Raw genomic sequence first — 26,194 nt, 5'->3', positions numbered from 1 at the left:
CCTTAAATAGACAATAGAGACTATGTTCTTATTCATCTTCAAATTTCCAAGCACTAAGTGCTATCTAATGCAAATTTGGTGCTCAGTACATTTTTGTTGAATGAACTGATTGATGGTCAAAACTATCTTCATTCTATCACTAAGTCATACTTTAGATTCCCCCCCTCTGCTGTAGCTCTACCATGTATTTTCTTTTTTTATGCATGCTGGAAACAGCATTCTCCTGAGAAAATGAAGTGAATAAAATTAGTTTCCCTATGAAATTCCTACTTATTGGTATACCCACATCAAGCAGTTAGTCCAACATACACTGTAGAGCTCAATTCTGAAATATGGTAAAACAGTCTTTCATATATTCCATATTTGAGGAATGTCTCTGCTAGCTAATTATAGGTCAGTTTTATAATACAGACAAAAAGAAAGTAGAATTCACTTGGAAAAATTTGCTGCACACCAGCAAGTTTCTCAACTTGAAAATTGAGACCCTCGACAATATTTAATAGCTGGTAGCTCTTCCTGTTATTTTAAGTAGATATATCTGCCCTTGTCAAAAATCTGAGTGACATTCATCTGCAGTGTCAAAGACCAAATTCAAAAGAATTCCACACTGAGGAAGGAAAAGGTATCTATCAGATCCACAGTGAAGGGCACCTAAAAGGTAACAAGAGGGATTTACAGCATCATGTAAGGCAAACCAGGGGGAATCAGGGTTATGCCACTACAGCTTAACCTTTCCAAGGTTGTTGAAAGCTTGAAACCAACTGAAGTGAAGCACACCCTTCTTTCAAATAAGAGCAAATCCTGCACGGTAATGCCCCTAGGTGGGAAGCAAAGAGGGAAGACATACAAATCACTGCCCAGCAAAGTACACTGACAGGATCCAAGTTGTAGATAAAGATGTTGTGTATTTTAAGTAGTAGTCAGTAAACATGTGAATGTGACAAAAATCTGTGGATCTGATCATTTTTTTCCTTACAGGCAAATTCTCTAAATTTAAACAGAAGAGAAAGAAATTTAACTGCCAGGCATTCACTCGTGTATTTCAATTTAATGAGCCTATTAGTGCTCTCAGTACTGGCTGCAGGAATGAACCATCTCTCCCCCAGAGATCACAGGTGAGTGACAATAAACCACAATAGTAGTAGCATGTGGTGAGAACTATTGCACTTAGGATGCCAAACAGGATGGATGGAAAGGAAAAGGAGGAACAGCTGCAGGTGGTTGCAATAAGGAGCTTCCTAGTGGAGGAGAGACATTAGCTAAACAGAAGAGATGGGGCAGAATACATGAATGTGTTTTACAAATGCCCTTCTAATTGTGAAAAGAGCAAAATACTCATGAGCAAATGCATTGCTAAAAAGAGAAAAGTTAATCAAAAGTAATCCTTGATATTCAAAAAGAAGTGAACTCTTATTCTAAGCTATTTATTTATATTAATCAAATTTAATATAAAGTTATAGTTAAGTCATCCTGGTATATTAATTTACATTCACTAATTTATAGAATACTCTAAAACATTAAAAACATATGGGTGCCTTAAAATGTAAGGAAATATTTTATCATCATCTTTTTTTTTAAATTTTTATTGTTGATTGTTCAAAACATTACATAGTTCTTGATATATCATATTTCACACTTTGATTCAAGTGGGTTATGAACTCCCATTTTTACCCCATATACAGATTGCAGAATCAGATCAGTTACACATCCATTGATTTACATATTGCCATACTAGTGTCTGTTGTGCTCCGCTGCCTTTCCCATCCTCCACCATCCTCCCTCCCCTCCTCTCCCCTCCCCTCCCCTCCTCTCTCTCTACCCCCTCCACTGTATAACCCTGAGGGTCTCCTTCCATTTCCAAATCATCATCTTCTTAACCATAAATTTTACAGAATGAAAAAACACATTCTTTTAGAATATATTACAAAAAAAAAACACAACTGTTCAAATGTCAGAGAAGTTATTAACCTTGGCAAAGAGTTACAATAGAAATGTTCAATACTTATAATAACCCTACTTTTTGGTTTTGAATTTGCAGTGTTTTATTTTGACTAATTGAAAAGGTATGAGAATAAGCCATAAATGACATATTGTACAGTGACTGCACAGCACATCTATATAGAAAATATATAAAATTATAGACACAGCAATTTAAAATCAATACATATCTATTAGAATCCGTTAAGTTTGCAAAAATATATTCTATAACTTGACAATTTCTAAACCATTTAAGACTATTTAAGTACATCTAATAACTAAAGAACTAGTATTTTAAATATGATGTGACAATTGAGAATGTAATATAAAGGGAGGATTCTGTGTGAAACACATTATTCACATGTGAGCATTACAATGTTTATTAGTAACTGCTGAGGATACATAAATAACTGCTGTACATTGAGATGAGCGTTTTGGCTCTTGCCAAGAAGTCAGTTATTAAAAAAAGGAAATTTGCTCAAGTTTAAAGTACAGAAAGAATAGCCATTCCTTTCTCTACTAAAGCAGAAACTTTGATCATATTCTCATTGTGATTCCTTTATCTGTTGCATAGCTAACCTTGGCACATACAGTCAATGCTACAGGAAAAAAAATGTATAATTTAAGCTATCAGGCACTGACAATTCTTAATTCACACAAAAATACTTAAAAACAAAAGTCTTAAGAAATAATTATAGTATAGAGTTTATTATTGCCTGTGATATGTGTGCTTTTTCTCCTGATAACAATACTCTAACTCCTATCAAAATTTATTACTCAATTAAACTCAAATTTTAGTAGGATAAATCTTATTCCAAGACAGTCAATCAAAGAAGTTCAAACACTACATAGTTACAAATAGTCTCATAATAATTTAAAATCCATACTAATTTGGATTTTCCCATCAAATTTTCCCAGAAAAGGGATTCTGTCTACAAAATTCAGATATTCTACAAAATATTCTTCATTTTATATTTCCTTTATCTGATTTATAAAATATTATTTTAAAAATCAGTGTCTTAGGAAGCTGAGCCAGGGTGCTTGTGAGTTCAAAATGAGCCTCAGCAGCTTAGTAAGGCCCTAAGTAACTTAGCAAGACCCTGTCTCTAAATAGAATATTTTAAACAAAGGGGGCCTGGGGATGTGACTCGGTGGTTAAGTGCCCCTGTGTTTAATCCCTAATACCAAAAAAATAAAAATAAAATAGAGGACTAGTTAGTAAAGTTCTTGCCTTATTAACAAATTATATTCATTCAAATAAATGAAAGAAAAGGGATTTAAAAAATCAAGAGTAAAAATATTCTAAGTCAAATTATCCTCCATTTCTTTAACTGAGCTCAATGTTCTATCAAAGTGCAATAAATGAATGAATACATTGCCTTTTCTGTAATGATACTTAAATACATTTTAGTTATTTTAAATTTGTTAAAGATCAGTTAACACTTTTTGATAAAGGCAGCTTTCAATCCTAGGGGGGAAAACAAAGCAAAAAATAACATGTGGCTTAAGGGAACTGCAAAACAGTATGTTCCAATGTCAAAATTACCAGTTCACAGAACAAAGTAATTAACAATCTTCTCAAAATCAGTAGAGTGCAGAGAAATGAGCAATCTTCCAAAGAACTAATTCTATTTTATTGTCAGAAAAATATACTCAGTGATAACATAAAGCAGCTATTTGTAGGGGCTGTATAAAAAGAAAAAAATGTTTTATCATTTACATAAACTAAGGTTTTCTCAGAAAACCTCAAATAGATAATGTCACCAAAATATTTGGGACTTGAACAAATGTGAGAACTATGAGGACTATACCTTTCAAATAGAGTGGCATCACTTCTTCTGCATCTAATTTTCCTCTATTAAGTTGGTTTACTTTATGGTTGAGATTTCTCCTTGGATTATAATCTCTGTAATCTCAGAATCACATGTTCTAGTTTTCCATTTGCTATGAAAGTTGTTTCACTAAATACATAAGTGGTTTTTAATTGTGCCCAATTTTCTTCTTGTTTCCCTTTATTTTAGGCATTTCCTTTTTATATTTTACTTGTTCTCATATTTTGGAATATATTCTTTTTTAAAAAAATATTTTACTGGGGATTGAACCCAGGGGCACTTTAACACTGAGCCACAACCCATATCCATTTTTATTTTTTTATTGTGAGACAAGGTCTTGCTAAGTAGCTTAGGTCCTCATTCCTTATAATTTTAAGTAATAGTTTAAGAATTCTTTTTAGCTTACAGTTAATCATAAAGCATATACTAGAAATCGGATCCACATGTCTTATAGCTCTTGAGGATCAATATATGTTCCTAAAACATTTATGATCTAAGTTTTTCATACATTGTAAGGCAATAGTATTTATGTGAAGAAGTTTTTTTTTGGTAATGAAATGGAAAAAAACAAATACTGAATCAAAATGCTATGTGAGGTTCTTTGGAGAATAAAATAAATATTTACTTATGATATATGCTGTCTCATTTTAAAAAGGCTTTGCAAGAGTTTATAGAAACTAAGAGAGCTTGAAAAAAGGAAAAAAAATAAATATTGAGAGAGTGAAAAATAAAGTTAGGAAAAGTAACACAAAAGAAAAAATAAAACTAAAAGAGCAATAATATCAGCAAAAGTTATTACTAATATTGCTAATATTTATTAAGTGCCTCAGGTATCCCAGATAACTTTAAAAAGCGTTCTATATATTTATTAATTTTTAATTAAAATACACAATGGTGCATATATTTTGATAAAGGCATATTGCAGATTTGGTTCTCAGCTTTGGCCAGACTATGCAAACAGTAATTACTTGATCAGTAATCAAGGTCATCATCCAAAATATAAAAACAAATAATGCCTCAGACAGAATGTTTGAGATGATGAAGACAGTAATGATAAGGGGTGGGGCAGAACCAAGAGCAGGACAGTATAATAAGAGGAAATATTTCAAATAATGCCAGAGAACAGACATCCTTTGAGGGACAATCAAGTAGGGCAGGTATCCAGAATAACAATCTATAATGTTTGCCAATAATCTATTTAAAATGCAATAAATTAGGAAGTTATCGGAGTGTGCTTTCCCCAGAGTTCTTTTAGATCACGGTACTGAATTGAAGATTAATATTGGTAATCTATTTAGAGACTATATGTGTTAGGGTTTAGACATGAGGTATTCCATAAAAGCTCGTGTGTGGAACAATGCAAGAATTTTCAGAGGCAAAATGATCAGATGATGAGGTGACCGAATCAGTAGATTAATCCACATGGACTAACAAGGTGGTATTTTAGGCAGGTAGGGTGTGGCCGAGGAAGTAGGTCACTGTGCATGTGCCTTTGAGGTTTATATTTGTCCATGATGAGCAGAGCTCTCCTCCCCACCTCCACCCTTCTTTCTCTCTCTGCTTCCTGTTTGCCATGTCCTGAGCTGCTTTCCTGCTCCATGCCCTTCCACCATGATGTTCTGCATCACTTTAGGCCAAGAACTATGGAGTCCAGAACTATGTACTGACCCTCTAAAACTGTGAGTCAAAATAAGCTTTTTCTACTCTAAGTTTCTGTCAGGTCTTTTGGTCGTAGTGACAAAAAGCTAACTAAAAGAATGTGTATGATGAAAAAGGCTCCTATTCAAAACACTCCAGTAAGTAATATCTCAGATGCCTGTAGAGGAAAATGGACTATTCACAGTACTTTTGTAATGTGGGTGCTTACATGGGATACATGTGGAAGAGATGACCTGTTTTAGCGTCTGGATATAAGAGGTCCTCTGCACATCCTTTCTTGAAGAACTCATCCTCTATTTAAAGGGATTAAATAGAGGATGTAAAGGGATTTCATGTCTCCTCATATAATAATAAATAATATATTATTCTAATATTAGCTATTTATTATCCTGAATCATGGTGCTCCTTTCTCTGGGTTTAGCCCTACTAGAGAGACATTTCAATCATGGCTCTTTAAAAGCATATTGTGTGGTACAGCAAAATAAATCTTCAATAATTTTAGAACACTGTAACATGACAGATTTTGTGTGACTACTTTTTGGTTTTGTTTATTCTCTTTTTTTTAGTGTTTCCTCATGTTAAAGCAATACCAAATATCAAAGTCAGTAACAGTCAGTAACATCTGAACTGCTGGCAGAGGAGGATTATTTAACTGTAGTTTTTGTATGATGTTCTCAATCTAAACCAATACCAAGTGTCAAGAGAAAAGAAATATGGTGTTTGGGCGGGGGGCTAAATTTAAATGTTTGAGTGGAGAGAGCAATCGTTAGCTGGATAAATGCTAACTGTGGTCATTCTGTTGAGAATGAATGGTAGGGTGTTAGGAAGAAAGCGAAGAGACCGTTAGATGGCTGGTACATCAGTGCTGGAGGCAAAGTGTGAGGGCTGGGCATGATAGAGCAGAGGTGGATGTGTCTGGATATATGCTAGATATGAACAGATGTGGACATGAAGAAGATAGAGGATAGAGAAAAAATAAAGTCATGGCTGTGGTGACTGCTGGGTCAAAAATTTTAGAAGTTCTAGTATTAGGAATGAGAAGAAAGATAGGAAGAGGAAGTCAAAGCTAGAATGTTTGAGATTATGAAGACAGTAATGATAAGGGGGAGGGGTAGAACCAAGAGCAGAACAGTAAAATAAGAGGAAGTATTTCAAGAACCTATGAAGACATAAAAAATGGAAAGATCATCTACATCTATATTGAAATCATCAAAATGTTTCAATGAAGTAATCTGGAGAGTGTAGCCATGAATGGGTACTAAAGTCTTCAATGACTGAATAGGAGGGCCTAAGAGCTTGTAGAAGGTTCATAGAAAACCTCAACAAGAGGAAATGGACAGGAGAGTTATTGAGGCTTTGAGATGCCAAACAGGCCTTCTGCGGCCAGAGAGGAGAATGTCTTGAAGGAAGCAAGGAGGACTTGGCTATGGAAGGGGCATCAAGAAAACTGGGCAAGGCAAATGTGGTGTCTGAGCTGAGACCACTTAGGTGATGACAGGGCATGAAGGACAGAAGCATTGGGGGAAACGTAGAAAAATGGTTATAGTTGAGATAACATATGAAGAACAAGCTGGGAAGAGAAGAGTTAAGCATCATAGAATAAAATGCTTAAGTTAAGATTTTTTTTTTTAATTTGGAGTTAGTAATAATATTAAGATTCGTAGGCGTTCTTAACCTAATTGGTGTGTCATGGACACTGTTAGTAGTTTGTGAAACTGAGAATATTGGAAATTTTGCTTTTATATGAATAAAATACAATATAGAGCTAAATGAAAACCAATTATATTGAAATGCACTTATACAAAGATTAGAAAGCCAAATATGTGTTTTCTAACACATTATAACAACATGTTTATTGGCACATTTAAATAACAAGACCTAGAACTAGGTCTAATAATATTTTTGAATTGCTACATCAACAGTTGAAATAAGTTATGAGACTATCTGCAGTTACTCTTGGTGAAAGTGATTTTATATTTGAAGGAATGTTAAAGTTCTACTAGAAATTAGTGAACTTTACAATGTAATTGTTTTCCTCATTCCAATTTCAGGGACTACTCAAATTCTAGTTCACATTCTGGATGTGGTCCTGTTGAGACTGTGATTATAAGTGGGTCGCTGACAAAGGGGAGAGGATAAGATCCTCAGGAAAGAGAAGGTCAATGAATTGGGAGGCCAGGGCATTATTGGAGGAATCACCTACATCTATATCAGTATTCTAAGAATTTGCCACGAGCAGGCAGAGCTGGACTCTGAAGTATCTCTGGGCTTAGTGTCTTGTGGAGCCACTCCTCTGTAATCTATACATCTGGGAATGGTCTTGCTTCTCTGTGGTGCTTGGCTTTTGGTAAGAGTCAAGTGTGCAGGGTCTGATGGTAGAAGCAAGACAACTGGCTGGAGAAATTCATACTCTTGAAATATGCTCCAAATTATTTATTTACTTTTGGTCTGGCTCTATAAAATCTGACTCTGGAATGCCATCTGCTTCACTGAACTGCTTCCATACTGTGAATGGCCCACCAAGAGGCCCACCTTCTCTCCTTACCAGAATATGGGAAGTACTTTGAGCCCTGAAAATTCCTTCATAAATCATCAAAGCTGGTCCCTAATGTAATATCAAATGGACCATTTAGATTTGTTGGCATATTACTTTTCAGTTTAAGTGTTTTATGCTCCTCATATGACAGCATTAAAGTTTTTAGTTACATTTGTGAGAAATTTCCAGGCTCTTATTTTTTAACAATGATAAATTCATTTTCTTTTATAAACATTTTTCACATTATGTTATAATCAATTCATGTCAAATCTCAGGAGAGAAAATTTAAAACCCAACTCCCCTTCTCAACATAGGCAATTATCTTTATTTTTTTCCTAAGATGGCTATAAAGTTTCCGAGGAAAATGAATTTCAAAATAGTCTTTTTATAGTTTTTGCATACATTGATTACAGACCATTTAATTGCTTTACCTCACATATTTATTGATGCTGTATCAATACAGAATACAAAGTAATAAAGTGATGATTTGAGGGGAGGAATAACTATCCTGATATTACATCTTTAGGAATATAGGCTGTTTCTAATCCTTCTGAGTATAAAGAAGAGATATATTAATATTATTTTGTGCCATTAATATATTAACTTTTACAAATACAAATGTGAGCTTGTTAATAATTACAATTAGATACCTAAGATATATCATTATATAAGATTATCCATTTTCTCATTACCAATATTTGAAGCAAATTATTATCCATAATCATTTTGAAAACTTTATGGCAAAATTTCTCATAGTTTGGTATTATACAAAGTGAGACAACAAAATTACTATTTAGTGAACCTGGAAATTTTCTGATACTCAAGATTTACAGAAACAAAACTTATTTATGAATCAAGGTATCTCCTTTAGGCTCATTTCCTGTAAATTTTTTTTTGCAATTATACTGTTTTAAAATGGTAAATTCTTCTAATTTCCAATCTGGTTTTCCAAAGCAGTGATCATATGAGTCACTGTTCATATTAGGTACCAATTTTAGTTTCTTTAGTAACATTCCTTCCAGACTACACATTCACGGTGCATCTTTCTGATTTTAGTGCACACCCCAAAATGCAGCTTTTAAAGGGAAAGTATTGTCTCAAAGACTTCAGTATTGTAAAATATCTAATTCAAAATAGAAAACAGAGCAAAAAAAACTTTTATAATTTTCTTATACTAGTAATGACTGAAACTGTTCCTTAAATATGTCTCTCCACTTGCCTATGTGAATATTTGAATAGATCCAAATGTATATTTGTAAAGGATAAACTTGTGTTTACTTACTTTGTTTGGATTAGAGTTCTTTCAACTTAAGTGTTGACATAATCTTGGATAACTTGCCCAGTATTATAAATCCTTATTTTAATCTCAGCACCTACATTTATTGGCCATACCTTATTGCTGAAACTAAAAATAACCCTGCCTTTTGAAGATAATGTGCTAGCATATCCATAACTTTCCAACCCTCTTCCTCTGAGTTTTTACAAAGTTGATCTCTGACCTAATTCCCTCTTTTTCCTCACTTTGAATATTAAGCAGAAATCTTTTTTCCCCTCTGCTCTCTTGTTTATCCACTGTTCATTTTTTGTTGTTGTTGAGATATTCTTTCTCCAGAAAGGTTTTGTCATCCTCAGATCAACAGTAAATATTGATCATTTGGGGCAATCATGGAAATCTCATTTTATTAATTTAGGGATAGACTTATGACTTGGTTCTGAATATCATGGGAGAGTGTTTTTAGAGTGGCTTTTGAGAAAGATCCATAATTTTAATATGGACTTTCAAAAGATATGGAGCCTCTTGTTCATGGACATTAATTATAATATCTATATGTGATGGATAATCCCTAATGCTTCTGCAGCCTTTTGCATAAATGGAAGCTTTTGAATGAGGCCAATACTGGGACCTCTCAAGTGGAGAGAGAAGAAAACCTGTTCCATGATTATATTTTTGAGACCCTGATTCTATCAGGACTAATTGTATCTATTTTCTCAAATAATTTTGAATTGAGAATTTATGACTGACCACCAAAATTGTTGTGATTGTATACAGACTCTGTTTTGCTCTTTATTCTTTAACTAAAAGTTATGAATCTTTGTTTTCCTTGATCTCCTATTATATCCTATTATTCTGATGTTCTCTTTAATTTCCCTATTGTCAGTAAATGGTTCTGTTTCATGAACCTGTTGGTCATGTTGGTATATGATTCTTCTGGTCAATCTAAATATTTAATCATACCAAATCCCCAAACACCTCTCATCTAATCATCAAAAAATTATTCTGGGTCTTCTTTCAAATAGTCTTGAATAACACTGCTTCTTCCATCTTCCACTATTAGCACACTCGTCAAAGCTTATTTCATGTTTTGCTTGGACTATCATCACTAGGCTCCTCACTACTCTGTTTCCAGAGATGCCCAGAAGTTTTTCCCACCATTCACAAGATGTTTGCTTTCTAGCATATGCTTCTCAAACTAGTGCTCAAAGCTTCTGAAAGAAAGTGAGACTCTGGGTGCTCCCTGAGCTGCGAGCTAACCATCCACTACAGGAGCAAGGCTGGGTCATTCACAGAGTGTGGTTACCAATCATCAGGGCTGTGCATTTGTTCTTGAAGTCTAATTCACAAGATATCACTTTATACAAAACTTTTCCTTCATTTTTTTTTCTTGCCACAAAACTAGGAATTCTGTACAGGTGTTGGGGAAAGGCTTTGGGATGTCACAATTCACTGAAAATAAAGATGAATCATATTTAGAGGTGATATAAATTAAGCTATTTGTGAACCTAGATCTATGTAGACTAGATTTATCCACTTGAAATCTCAATGTGAGCATGCACAATATATAAAAGAAAACCAAATGTTTGGTTATATCAAAATGATTGCAGAGATAGCATTCCTTAATAGTATCTGATTGCCTTTATTAAAAATATAAATTTATTAAATTATTATGATGGATTTATAAGAATGGCATTCAACTGTAGTATTTCTGTCAAAAAATATGCATTCATAATATTCACATAGTCACTTTATTCATAGAAATCTACTTCTCCTGAAAGATAGAAGACATTCACAAAGTTGCTGATGTAGGGATCACTGAATCATATATATCATCCTGTCATAAGGAAAGCAGGATAAAGTAAGCTTAAAACCACCATATGTATTACCTTCTCCTTCCATTTATAGCTTATCGTGTAAGACTAGAAGCTCAGAACTTTGGGTTTGAAAATGCCTCTATAAGACATCACAAGGATGATGACGTCAATATTGCACTTTCATTTAATAACATGTGAATTAACTGTAAACATTAAATCTGTCATCTTGTCACTTTTATAGTGCACTGTTTAGGCACCAGAGAAGGGCACATGGGAATTAAGGAGTTAAATGTCCAAAAGTTCTAATCATAAAATGATTTTTTTACCCCTTTTTCTTCGACTGGAGAGTAAAGGACAAACAAAAGACAAAACATGTTTTTCATCACAGTGTTTAAGTCAGTGGCTATGGTTATATAGTTTAACTTAATAGCTTGGAGTTAACAAAAATAGTAGCAATGTTTACATTACATCATCTGTGGTAACATCAGGATAAATTACAGATTTATTAGAAGACATAAAGTCCACAAAATAAATACACAGTAACTTTAAGTCAAATGGAAAAGAGGGCCTGTTCTTTTAGTATCCACCCTAGACTTCAATCACCCCGTCTTTCTGGTGTAAAACATCAATATCTTTTAATCATCTTATGGCAATAAGCCCTGCAATTCCTCTCCTTACTTCTAACTGCCTGCCTGTACATATTTTCCACAATCACCAATATGATTTTTGCAAGTGAGAAAATCTGATCCTTTTAATCCCATGTCAAAGGTATCATATGACTAACTATTTCTGCCCTTAGGAAGAAGTCCAGCCTCTGAAATGTCCTTAAAAGTCCTCCTTGGTTTGGCTGAGGTACCTATTGCCTGTTTGAAACTAAATAAAAAAAATAAGGGCTTAGAATAGGCATGCTTACACATAAATGATAAATATATGATTCTCTGTGGATATTTATGAACAAAGATCCTTGTTATCTGATAGCCTAAGTTTTATAGCAAATATGAATTAAACCAAATTAGCTTACTTAAATTAATACTCAAAACACTATAGCTATCTGTACATTCTCTTCATTTAGCTCCTAATGATTAGAAACAACTAAAGGTTATAAGAAGACAATTCATAATTTCTTAGAGATTTTTTTTGGTGATGAAACATTTGAGGTGTTACATTTGTCTTGATGTGCACTGTAAATATTCCATAAGGAATCATGCAAGTAGTATTCAGGGCAGAAAGAAGTAGAATTACAGATTACTATGCCTAGTAAAATTTCTAAGACTCAAATTTGTAGATCAGCACCTGACATATAATGAATGTACCTAATGGGGAAATATATCATTTTTTCTGGAGACCTAACCATAGCCTTAAGTTGCCCAAATTATTCTTGTAACTATATTTTTCTCTATGTAGAAATCATAAATGATTCAGCATTCATTTACTAAATGCTGTTACATGCCAAATAGTTCCCTAGGTGCTAGAGATTCCCAAGTAGAACAAAGCAGATAAGAGCTTGTTCCCATAGGGCTTAGATTCAAGAAAGACTGGAGAGAGACAATGAATAACTGTTTGATTTTACTATGCACAGAACACTTTTAAATGGTTATAAATATTATGAAGAAAATAAGACAGTGTTGTGATATGTGACTAACAATTAGAGTGAGGGGGCACAGCTAAAACTGGGGGTGATAATCTCAGAGCAGAAACAAAATGGTAAGAAAGATTCTGGGCTGCCAAAATTCAAAGATCTCCAGGCAGTAGGTGGAGCAAGTGCAATGCCTCAACCAGGAGTGACACCTCTGTGTCCAAGAAGATATGGAGGTCAGTGGAGAAGGGAGAAATCACTTAATGGAGATGAGTTTGGCCAGGTCACACAGGGCTTGCAGGCCATGAGAAGGAACTTAGACATTACTCCATGGGACCTCTTTCTAAGAGGAGACTCTCATGATTTGAGTATGTCTGAAAAGACCTCTCTGAGTGTGCATACAGTGGACTGCAGGAGACCAAGACTGGAACTGCAGTAGGACCGGAGAGGAATGTAGAAATGTAAAGACCTTAGCACGTTTTAAGTATGTGAACTGTGCCCACTGTACTGTATCTAATTGTATATTTGTTGAATTAATGAATTAATAGTAAAATGGTTACAAACATTAAATCTAGCAGTATATTAAAATTCTTGGCTACATATTTTGTACACAAAACTGCAATAAAATATTAAAGTATTAAAATTCTTCAAATTTGCAGGAAGGTTTAACATTTCCAGCTACATGCTTTTTTTCATTACAAATAAATTAAGCAATTTGCAAATAAATCCAAACTCAAACAACAAAATACTAAAATGTAACTATTCCCTAAATATCTGACATTTCATAATGTTAATTCTACAGTTTCTTTGTGTACTTACGGTTGGACTAAGATAAATAATAGAAGTTTTGCAAGTAAGAATTGTCCATTAGTTAGGAAACAGAGAGAGGGTTGTCAAGGGGAGAGGAGAGAAGGGAGGGGAGGGGAGAGGAAGGAAGGAAGAGAGGAAGGGAAGAAGGGAGGGAGGGAGGGGAAGACACCAAATATGTTTCTAAACAGGCATACAATGTGTCTTCTATACATAGGCTATTTACACTGGAATGTCCAATTATTTCTATGGTTTACTGAAATTGGCCCATACCACCTTTTGAGAGCCAACTGTTATGTTTTCAGGAACTTTATGAGCAATTGTTAAAAACACCATTATTAAAAGTCAAATTAAATAAACTTATTAAATTAAAAAACTTAAAACAAAGGTAGTAAATATTCAAAATCCATCGCCTCCTAATTATTTTACTACTCTTCAATATCACCAGTGCTCTTGAAGTTACACCCCTCACATCTGCAGAGGGTAGTACTTTACACTTGGTGGGTACTGAATAAAATCATGTGGGAAGCTTGCAATCAGACATGGTGAGAATATTTACACCACAGATGTAAACAAAGGGCTTTCCACCATCCCCAGAAAGTCTGTTATTGAGCAATTACCAACATATCACTTTTATAAACATGTTGATATTGCTGGCTTGGCTATAGCATTACCAGTTACAGACTGTGAGTCTAAATCCCAGAAACTACATTCAGTTTAAACTGAGGAATGAACGCCAGATTAAAAAACAAAAAAGTAAAGGTGCTGGCTATCACAGTTCAGAATATAGAAAAAGCTTCAAAAACAAAATGATACCATTTTCTTTTATCAAATTAGTAATGACTGAAGAGAAAGACAATATTGTTGGAGTATTAAGTGAGAACAACACACATTAAATGACAGTAGGAATGTAAATAGATAAATTTTTCAAAGAACTGCAAAACAGAAGTAAATTGTTTAGTTTCATTATTTAAATTTAACCTGTGGAAAGATCAGTTTACAAACATGCTCTCAAAAACTGATCACTTATGATGGAAAAAACTGAACGGAGTAGAAGTGCTTTAGAGAATATTATGTGTAATTTTAAATAAAATTTTCAAAACCTTGAATGAGAAACAGAATATTTGCATAACAATTAATGAAAGTTGGATATGGCATTTAATAAAGTTAAAACATAAAATTATATATGTGCATAGAGTAACTAGAAATAAATTCAATTAAATATTAACTATAATTATTACAGAGTACTTGGAATATGAATGATTATTTTCTGTTACTTTTAGATTTCTCTAATTTCTAAATATTCAAAAAAGGCAAAATACTAATATTTAAAATTAAAACGAAAAATTTAAATTCACTACTCAATAAATTTTTGATTTGAAAAAAGTATGCATGTGTTATAGTAAATTGCATGAAAATGTGGCAAATAGGAAGATAGTATTTAAATTATTAAATTGTCTGATATTGTGTTAAGGATATGTTATTGGTTTAATATGTAACATATCATCTATTTAGCTATACATCTGACTTAGCATTATCTAGTATTTCATATTGTCTCATAATATTCTCAAATTAACATTAGTTTTAATTCAGTACAATGAAACCATGCAGATAAAAAAAAAACTCAACTATTAAACAAATCGTAAGAGTTCTGTAGATCAAAAAAGAGAAAAAAAACTGTCTCAAATATACATTCAAAATTAACCAATGATGTGAGAAAAAGAGTTTGCAGAAAAGAAATAGGCTAACACAAAAGGAGACAGAAATCAAGGTAAAGGATCTGTTTTATTATCATATCAACATGTGCAGACAAGAAAAAGGAGTTGTGCAGAGTATTAAAAATCATTCCATAGATTTCCATTTGATATGAGAGAAGTTTGGATCTTATTAAATTATGGTCTAGATTTAACCACTTTAATATCTTATATTTTAAATATACTTTTATATTTAAAAATATTTGGTTTGAAAACACGAATAGAATCTATGTAAGGTACAAAATATAATTGTAGTGGCTGGGGTTGTGGCACAGTGGTAGAGTGTTTACCAAGCATGAGTGAGGCACTGGGTTCCATCCTCAGCACCACATAAAAAAATAAGTAAAAAAAAAGTATTGTGTCCATCTACAACTAAAAATAAAAAGGAAAACATGATTGCATTCACATACTTAGTATATAGTGATTATAATAATCAAATTAACACATCTATTACCATCTGTGGTATATGTTAGATCCCCAGAACTTGTTCATTCTATAACTGAAAGTTTTTAACTATGCTTTGACACCTAGATTGTAACTTTACTTTTGTGACACATTAGGAAAAAAAATATCAAGTTTCAGGTTTCTTTGATAATTCAAAACTACTTAGGGAAATGTTGATATTGGTATGAATATCAGTTCTACCTTTACTCTTGGGAAACCATATGGCATAGAAACTTACAAGTATTTAACTGAAATTTGTCTGAAATGACTGGGTTACCTGAAATTTTGACTTGAGACACCACTCCATCTCCTCCATCACTGTGTGCTCGAACCTCTACAACATACTCTCCATCTCTGGGGATGGGAACCTCTATGGAGTGTTTATGAGTTGAATACAGCTTTCCATCATGCTGTCCATCAGGTCTATAGAGTACCTGATAAAGTCCAAAGACATTAATACTTAATAAATTCAAACTAATAAGCAAATGCCCTAATACTAAAATCAGAATGAAAGTACTTACCCTTGCATTTAATAAAAACAAACAAACAAACAAAAAACACTTTAACACATTCACACATGGGAAAATTTAATGTATTTTCAATTCACAGAACTTGATTTCTGCTTCTGGGGGAAGATTATACAAGAAGTTTGCCATCAGAATCTGAATTTTATTTTTTGATATGATAGAAAACAAAGAGATTGGAATTATATGTCTTTTTAAGGGAAAAAACATAAAATGAAAGTTCTTTCAATATATTGAAATAGTCTAAACTTATTCTCTCTTTAACTTTTTTTCACACTATTCCTAAAATTTCATATTTGATAAATATGAAATATATGATAACATGCGATATAGAGAATATACAGTAACAATCTTTTCTCTTTTACTTTGCTGTGTGTTTATCACCACTAACATAAACATTGTCAAACAAAACTGAATTCATTATGTCTTTCCTCTTTAAGCTATAATTATTCTAACAATTATATTCTTTAAAAAACAGTTATTTTATGTATCTTGATCACTTAACATAGCATTTCCCTAAAATTCATTGAAGATGTTTTCTCATTTCAAAAAATTTCAGACTACGCCATCTAATTTTGCTATACAGGTAAAATAAGAAAGCTGAATGGAATTCACTGAAATGGCAAAAATTACACACATCAATCGACATCTGTAAGAATGAAACCTGTATGAGGAACATTTTAGTACTCTTGTATACCTTATATCCAGTCACTGTAGATTCATTTGATAGTGCAACGACATGATCCCAGGTGATTATGTAGCGTGAACCAGACCTTACTGAACTGATGATTCTTGGTGGCTGGCTAGGAGCTGTGGAAAGCAGCAATAGGTAATCAGTGGTCACCATATCCAAACTCAGGTCTGCAATCTCATTGCATCAGGAAGTATACTACTGATGATAGCAATGGTGACAACACTACCACCACCCAATTTGGAAGAGTGCTTCCTATAGTCCCAAAAAGGCACTAGGCTAAGCACTTGATAGCCATGATTTCTTTTAGTGCACTTAGTGGGCTTGTAAGGTAGAGAATATATCTATGTTGTATTCTATTCTCTCACACTCCACTTGGGTTTCTTTCTACCACCACTTTTTTTGCAACTGCAATTTTCAAGGTCACCAATCACCTCAGGTAGGCCAAATCTAATGTCGCTGTTCTATTCTTTTCAAACTTAACATCCTTGGAATATTTTACAGAGCTGTACCACTTTTCTTTTTCTTGAATCTCTTGTTCTTTTCTTAAATGCATGGTATCTTACCTTGATATTCTTTCTACCTTGGTCAGAATTCTTTCTCATTAATTTTCATGACCTAGATCCAGGTCTTCTGCTCAACTTCTAAATGTTGTCATGACTCAGAACTTGATCCTGCACATCCTTCTCTCCTCTGTGTCTAAATCTTTCCAAAGTACCAAAATCAAGTCAATGGTTTTAAATACAATTCTAATTATAGCCCTCTATTCTCTCTTGGACTTCTAGACATGTGTGCCCAAATGCCTATCTCTACTTGAACATCTGAAAGACTTCTTGAGTGTAATGTAACCAAGATGGAACACTTGCTGTGTACTTCCAAACCTGCCTCTTGTAAGTCATTCCCATTCTTTTTTTTTTTTTTTTTGAATGACACAACAAAATTCCCAATTTGTGAAGCAAAAATTTATTCAGATCAGCTATATCACCCATGGCAACTCAAATTTACAGTTAGAAGTCAAGTCAACTATACCTACAGAAAATATACCACTTTTGTCTTCATTACCACTCCATGCTAGCCAACCGCAATCCTCCTCAACTATTGAAATGGCCTTCTGATTGGCTTCTCTATTTTCTCTTAACACTAATCATTTTCTACCCAAAAACCAGAACGATATTTTTTTAATTACTCTCTGCCTTAAAATCTTGCAATGTATTCATACAACATTCTTCCTATGGTCTGTAAGATACTCCATAGTTTGACCCTAGGGTACTTCCTTCTCCTCACTTCATAACCTATGCCCTGGCTCTATTGGTCTTTCTTCAGCTAAAAAATTAAATATTTATCAGAGATTTTATTTGATTGTTTGTCTGTTTCCTTCAAGGTCTGGCTTAGTTAGTCTCTTCTGTATTCTTACCACTTAGAATAGTGCTGGGTACATAGTCTATTTCTGATGAATGAATTAATGGAAACAACAACAAAGGAATGTGTGCTTCTTTTACAATTTAGAAAACTGAGGTTTAAGGAGGTCAGACAATTTTTCTTTTATCACACATTTACTAAGAGGCAGACTATATCTTAAACTCACGTCTGACACCAAAGTCTGTCTCTTACCACTATATTCCATAATCTCATTAGGAGCTTCTCTGTCTCCAAGAGCATTTTATAAATTTTCAAACACTGGTACTAATCATACCTAGGCATTCTTGCAAAAGTCCCTAGAGTCCTGTGTGTGAATTCTTCTTTTTCATGTATTCAACCTGGGTTCAGGAAGAGAGATATCAGGGTAAATCTGAAGAGACTGGAATGACCAGAGACTCTGAGGAGATTAGGTGGTCTTGATATATGAACAATGGAAACATACAGTAATATGAGAGTAAAAGAAATGCTTCTGAGATTTAACTTGTATTTGCTTTGTGTAGTGATGGTTTATATATCAAGCATAGAAAAATGAGCAGAATTTTAATTTTCTGATGCTGTGAATACATTTCTCTAAAAAACTGAAATTAATAAATACAGAATGCAAGAGGGAGAACTTCCAAATTCATTCTACGAGGCCAACATCACCCTGATTCCTAAACCAGACAAAGACACTTCAAAGAAAGAAAACTACAGACCAATATCTCTAATGAACCTAGATGCAAAAATCCTCATTAAAATTCTGGCGAATCAGATACAAAAACATATCAAAAAAATTGTGCACCATGATCAAGTAGGATTCATCCCTGGGATGCAAGGCTGGTTCAATATACGGAAATCAATAAATGTTATTCACCACATCAATAGACTTAAAAATAAGAACCATATGATCATCTCGATAGATGTGGAAAAAGCATTCGACAAAGTACAGCATCCCTTTATGTTCAAAACTCTAGAAAAACTAGGGATAACAGGAACATACCTCAATATTTTAAAAGCAATCTATGCTAAGCCTCAGGCTAGCATCATTCTGAATGGAGAAAAATTGAAGGCATTCCCTCTAAAATCTGGAACAAGACAGGGATGCCCTCTCTCACCACTTCTGTTCAACATAGTTCTCGAAACACTGGCCAGAGCAATTAGACAGACAAAAGAAATTAAAGGCATAAAAATAGGAAAAGAAGAACTTAAATTATCACTATTTGCTGATGACATGATTCTATACCTAGCATACCCAAAAGGGTCTACAAAGAAACTATTAGAGCTAATAAATGAATTCAGCAAAGTGGCAGGATATAAAATCAACACGCATAAATCAAAGGCATTCCTGCATATCAGCGACAAATCCTCTGAAATGGAAACGAGGACAACCACTCCATTCACAATATCTTCAAAAAAAATAAAATACTTGGGAATCAACCTAACAAAAGAGGTGAAAGACTTATACAATGAAAACTACAGAACCCTAAAGAGAGAAATAGAAGAAGATCTTAGAAGATGGAAAAATATACCCTGTTCATGGATAGGCAGAACTAACATCATCAAAATGGCGATATTACCAAAAGTTCTCTATAGGTTTAATGCAATGCCAATCAAAATCCCAACGGCATTTCTTGTAGAAATAGAGAAAGCAATCATGAAATTCATATGGAAAAATAAAAGACCCAGAATAGCAAAAACAATGCTAAGCAGGAAGTGTGAATCAGGCGGTATAGCGATACCAGACTTCAAACTATACTACAGAGCAATAGTAACAAAAACAGCATGGTACTGGTACCAAAACAGGCGGGTGGACCAATGGTACAGAATAGAGGACACAGAAACCAATCCACAAAACTACAACTATCTTATATTTGATAAAGGGGCTAAAAGCATGCAATGGAGGAAGGATAGCATCTTCAACAAATGGTGCTGGGAAAACTGGAAATCCATATGCAACAAAATGAAACTGAATCCCTTTCTCTCGCCATGCACAAAAGTTAATTCAAAATGGATCAAGGAGCTTGATATCAAATCAGAGACATGCCGTCTGATAGAAGAAAAAGTTGGCTACGATCTACATACTGTGGGGTCGGGCTCCAAATTCCTCAATAGGACACCCATAGCACAAAAGTTAATAACTAGAATCAACAAATGGGACTTACTCAAACTAAAAAGTTTTTTCTCAGCAAAAGAAACAATAAGAGAGGTAAATAGGGAGCCTACATCCTGGGAACAAATCTTTACTCCTCACACTTCAGATAGAGCCCTAATATCCAGAGTATACAAAGAACTCAAAAAATTAGACAATAAAATAACAAACAACCCAATCAACAAATGGGCCAAGGACCTGAACAGACACTTCTCAGAGGAGGACATACAATCAATCAACAAGTACATGAAAAAATGCTCACCATCTCTAGCAGTCAGAGAAATGCAAATCAAAACCACCCTAAGATACCATCTCACTCCAGTAAGATTGGCAGCCATTATGAAGTCAAACAACAACAAGTGCTGGTGAGGATGTGGGGAAAAGGGTACACTTGTACATTGCTGGTGGGACTGCAAATTGGTGCAGCCAATTTGGAAAGCAGTATGGAGATTTCTTGGAAAGCTGGGAATGGAGCCACCATTTGACCCAGCTATTCCCCTTCTCGGTCTATTCCCTAAAGACCTAAAAAGAGCATGCTACAGGGACACTGCTACATCGATGTTCATAGCAGCACAATTCACAATAGCAAGACTGTGGAACCAACCTAGATGCCCTTCAATAGACGAATGGATAAAAAAAATATGGCATTTATACACAATGGAGTATTACTCTGCATTAAAAAATGACAAAATCATAGAATTTGCAGGGAAATGCATGGCATTAGAGCAGATTATGCTAAGTGAAGCTAGCCAATCCCTAAAAAACAAATGCCAAATGTCTTCTTTGATATAAGGAGAGTAACTAAGAACAGAGTAGGGTCCAAGAGCATGAGAAGAAGATTAACATTAAACAGGGATGAGAGGTGGGAGGGAAAGGGAGAGAGAAGGGAAATTGCATGGAAATGGAAGGAGACCCTCAGGGTTATACAAAAGTACATACAAGAGGAAGTGAGAGGAAAGAGAAAAATAATACAAGGGGGACAAATGAATGACAGTAGGGGGGCAGAGAGAGAAGAGGGGAGGGGAGGGGAGGGGAGGGGGGATAGTAGGGGATAGGAAAGGCAGCAGAACACAACAGACACTAGTATGGCAATATGTAAATCAATGGATGTGTAACTGATGTGATTCTGCAATCTGTATATGGGGTAAAAATGGGAGCTCATAACCCACTTGAATCAAAGGGTGAAATATGATATATCAAGAACTATGTAATGTTTTGAATAACCAACAATAAAAAATTTAAAAAAATAATAAATACAGAATGCAAACAAATTACTTATCTAATGGTACAAAACTTGAAGCAGTCTTTACAAAGGGAAGCTATTTAATTTTATTGCTTTAATGGAACCTTAAATGTATGAAGACATTCTTAATATTTTCTTCAATATCCACAACTAATAATGCTTTAAATGAAATCTTGTGTTATTGTAAAAGATATCACTGTAAATCAAACTTGCTCCCACAATAAGATAGGAAAGTTCCTTCAAATGTCCCTATTTTATGACTGAATCCAGTAAGAGTTTTAGAAAAGGCTAAAAAAGACACTCACGTGCTTTCCTGGTGAAGGTCTCAATCACATCACTTGGAGGGCCACACCCTGCACTATTGCAGGCTCCAACCTCCACAAAATACTGAGTGTCAGGCAGAAGATTCTCCAATCTGGCTGAGTACTCTTGACTGGTGACCTGAACTCGGTGTGCAGCTGCTTCTTTGTCATGGGCGGCCCAATACCGAATCTGCAAACATTGAAGAGTAGTAATATTTTTACAATAACCCAGATTCTTCAGTTGCGAAAGTTCTTTTCCATTGGTTCTGTTACACTGATGTTGGTTGAGTATCATATTCTCAAGTGTTACATTACAGTCTTACCTTTCTGTCAGTCTTAGAAAATGGCAAGGTACATATGCAGTACTGATGAAAGCATCAGGAGCAAATCAAAGCCTCACTTCATTGGTTGAAGAAGTTTTTACACTGACCAAAATGAGACATAGAGAAACCAGATTTCTACACATATGACTTTATCTTCAGTCTATAAAAGTGATCTCCTTGGAAATAATTGCCACAATATTTTTTATCATTTATTTCCTGCTTTATTTCTGTTATGTGGTTTCAGACTTGTTATGAGTCACTGATAAAGCAATTTAACAGGAGTACAACTTTGTTTGACAAAAGCAGTCAATATGTGGCCTAAAATATGCCCGAGTAATCTTTCTTCTAGTTTCTTTCAAAGTTTGCATGTAAAATTGTTTCCTTCCAACCCTTATACATGAATCATAAAGAAATATACCAGATAACTCGATAAGCTTTATAAACTTAAAATAATTTTTAAAAATTTGTCCATGTTATGATTAGAAATAATGACTTCTGCCAAAGGATTATAGTCTTCCTGTCTCTTAGTTTAAGAAACTTTATAAATTATAATTTAGATTCTTCAAATATAGGCTTTTTGGGGGAGAGGGCACAGTAATCTATAATTATACCTAAAGTTTAAGTAAAAAAATAGTTGTTTATAAATATGTTGGTATTTTATATATTATAGATTCCCATTTATAAAATTATGATATTTTAATTTCACAATTAGTTCAAAATCCTAGATAAAAAATATCTAACATTAAAAGAATCCTGAACTTTTCATTCACATAAATACATATGAAATCATATAAAATGGAACAGGGTGATCCAAATTCAAGATGCAAGACCCCAAAATAAGCTTTATATGTAGAATAAGTAAATTTCTGAATAAGATTACTGTTTATTTATTCCTCTGTAATGTTTTTATTTTGTTTACTAATGCTAAACTTTTCTGATACAATAGTATATTTTCTAATGACTGTAACAGACACTCCTTGTCATTTTCATCATCAGACCAGAAGGGTATTCTCAGACTGAGAAAGGTAAACAGAGGTTGCAAAAGCAACTGTTAGCTGGCAGAAACTTACTGGTCTTCTATATGGGACAAGAGTCTTCTGGTGGAGGCCTGGGTTTCTCAGGCTCTAAGAACACTCATCTGAGCAGAAGCAAAAGGCCTCCATCTAAGTGAGTGGTTAAGCCAGACAATACATAAGGCCTATTCCTTACTAAGCAGAAGAGAAATAAAATGAACATTTAGGTTCTAAGGAAATGCCAGGCACTACATTAGGATCATCCACACTGTCTTCTCAACAAACATCTGATGGTAGAATTTATCCCATCTTACAGGAACTACAATGGAGGCCCCCATGATTCCTGAATTTTTATAAGTGTGCTTATTGACTGAGATGCATACCACATTTTAAAACATCTTTCCTTTAGAAGAACCCAGTTTAAAGAGGAGAAGCTTTTAAACTAGATGACTATAATGAAAGCAATTTCTATGTTTTATATTAAAATGAGTCATCTTCTTCAAATTTCATGATACATTTGGCACAACAAAAGGAAACAAAAAAAACGTCTTAATGTATTCTTTGTAAATTATCCTGAATGACCAATTCCTTTATTTCTCTGACTCTGGCAGGAATCTGTGTAATAACAGTCTCCACTGAAACTCATGGCCAATCGAAGCAGTGACTTAGCATTCCCTTGTAACTTGGGAGCAGAAAGAATCACTGAGTGTGCCAAGTAGTACTCCCTTACTTCCTAGTTTCCAAATATGAGGGTTATATAGCATTTTCACATGTTTACTCAACCTTTACAAATAAAAAACCTGACACAGAATGATTTGTTTGCATAATCAGCCTCTTCTTAAGTATATATGAACATATTTATGACTTATGTTTTCAAATAATTCTAAAATAAACAGAAGTGGATGGATATGTATAAAATATGGCATTATGATTTCTGTCTGAACTAGATGCTGACTATGAAATTGGAATGAATTTCCAAGTAGATGATAAGTTTGGTCTCTTGCATCTTGATCTTCATGCTGAGTTTTTCATTGTGGTGAAGAAACAACATTAATTTGTGTGAAAATTTGTTTGGCAGGGAGTGGGCGGGGGCTACAACCTGAACCATAAAATAGAACAAATGTAATGCTCTTGGCTAATCAGTAGGGAGACCAAAAGAGACTCTATATGAATTAATGGGAGGTTACATTATCATTATCAGAAAAGCAAGGAAGTAAATAAACAAAGCAGGTCCACACTTTTTTGATAGTTGACCTTAAATTTCATTTTCATTTGCTGGAGTAACAAAAGTTGTATTTAATTTTTTAAATATTTATTAATACATTTCAATTATATAGAATATTGGGTGTCATATTCATACATGCATAAAACATATTTTGATTATTGCTATCCCACTACTACCCACCCTCCACCACCCCTCCCATATCCCCCAATTCCCCTCCTCATCACTAAGCCTCCCTTCTATATTCTTGTTGTCTATTTTTTTCTAGATTTCACATATGAGAGAAAACATGTGATTCTTTCTGAGTTGTATATTTATTTCTATTTAATGCATGGCATTTAACGCTTATATACATGTTGTTAAAAGCCCCACCATACTCAGTGTCTAGTACTTACTCATAATAGCATATTAAACCATTATAGAATTGCCTCATTACTTGTCTCTCTGCTCGTATAGATTATAAGCTTAGTGATGGGAAGTGTATTATTTTTGAACACATTATATGCTAAAATTGAGAACTAAAAAGTGTGTGTAGGACTTTGTTTTACCTGTGGTACTTACTCATTCATTGAACAAATATTCATTAGATTCCCAGTTTGTACCAGATAATGTACTAAATGCTGATCATGCAGTAGAGAACCAAAGAAATGTGTTCACCTTCATATTTCTTATTTAAAAGTTAATCAAGGAATAAAAGTGCTTAAGTTCATATATAATTATTAAAATCATTGATAGATCAGTGTTTAATTTTGTTTCAAGAAAATTTGTACTCTTCATAAAAGTATTAAGAAGCGAAAAAAAGCCTCAGAAAAAAACTAACTCCTATTTTCAATAAGGAATAATTGTAATAAATTTATGAGCTACAATAATGTCACAAAATAGTGACAATAGTGTTACAAAAGCAACAATTATATCCCTTCTACACCTTTGTGAAGTTCTCCTACACCTTTGTGAAGCTTTACTTAGGGGAGATACAGACTAAGACAGATGCCTTCTCCAAAATAAGAACATGAAGCACTTCCTAAACATCAGTTTGTGCTCACTCAAAAAAGCAACAATTATATCCCTTCCCAGAAAAAAATGAGAAATTTGTAAGAAAAGCAGCCCTTTAACCTCATTTACTTCAAAGAGAATCAGAATAAAATAATACATGCTACCAATTATGGAGTGCTTGAAGATATTTAGCATTTCCAAAAACTAGCTTTGTATCATTTTATTATTTGCTACTTCTGTAAACTTTCATATCAATTTCCAAGTTCCCTCCTTTAAATCGCAAATTTTATCTATCCAAAAGTAATCGCTGACATGTGAATATTCCTCTACTTAATATAAGAATCAGTATCTTTTTACTAAAAAAAAAAATCTACATATGATATTTAAGTGGAAAAAATAAGAGTAACCAAAAAGGACTAAATCTCTAAAGAGATATGATGACTTTAAATTATCCAGGTCCCAGATCAAGTATTAGCACACTTTATGACTATGAATGGCAATGATATAAATCTTTCAAAATCTATTTGCATACCACTTGGGAACTACTCAAAGTTCCCTTTCATTTCAGCCACTGGTACAGAGATCAAACAGAGCTAAGCAGGTTTCAAGCAGCTTTCCACAAATACAGGACAACACTTCATCTCCTCAGAGCTCCCAACAT

The 26,194-nt window shown here is 33.9% G+C and overlaps 1 protein-coding gene across 8 annotated transcripts in view; it reads right to left on the bottom strand.

Moving 5' to 3' along the window:
• Window positions 1–26,194, bottom strand: part of Cntn1 (contactin 1) — a 343,845-nt gene that overhangs the window by 20,445 nt on the left and 297,206 nt on the right. For all 8 annotated transcript variants that reach the window (XM_046436255.2, XM_058576455.1, XM_046436256.2 and 5 more), the window contains 3 exons: window positions 21,986–22,172; window positions 16,897–17,009; window positions 15,953–16,109 (listed from right to left, as the gene is read on the bottom strand). In XM_046436255.2, the coding sequence (XP_046292211.1) occupies window positions 15,953–16,109; window positions 16,897–17,009; window positions 21,986–22,172 (457 nt within the window). The remainder of the gene's footprint in view (window positions 1–15,952; window positions 16,110–16,896; window positions 17,010–21,985; window positions 22,173–26,194) is intronic.

This window comes from Marmota monax, unplaced genomic scaffold (genome assembly GCF_021218885.2).
Source record: "Marmota monax isolate L192 unplaced genomic scaffold, Marmota_monax_Labrador192_F-V1.1 WCK01_AAM20220418_F8-fsc00012, whole genome shotgun sequence".
In the NCBI taxonomy this organism is placed as follows: Eukaryota; Metazoa; Chordata; class Mammalia; order Rodentia; family Sciuridae; genus Marmota; species Marmota monax.
This window is presented reverse-complemented; position numbering and strand designations above follow the sequence as displayed.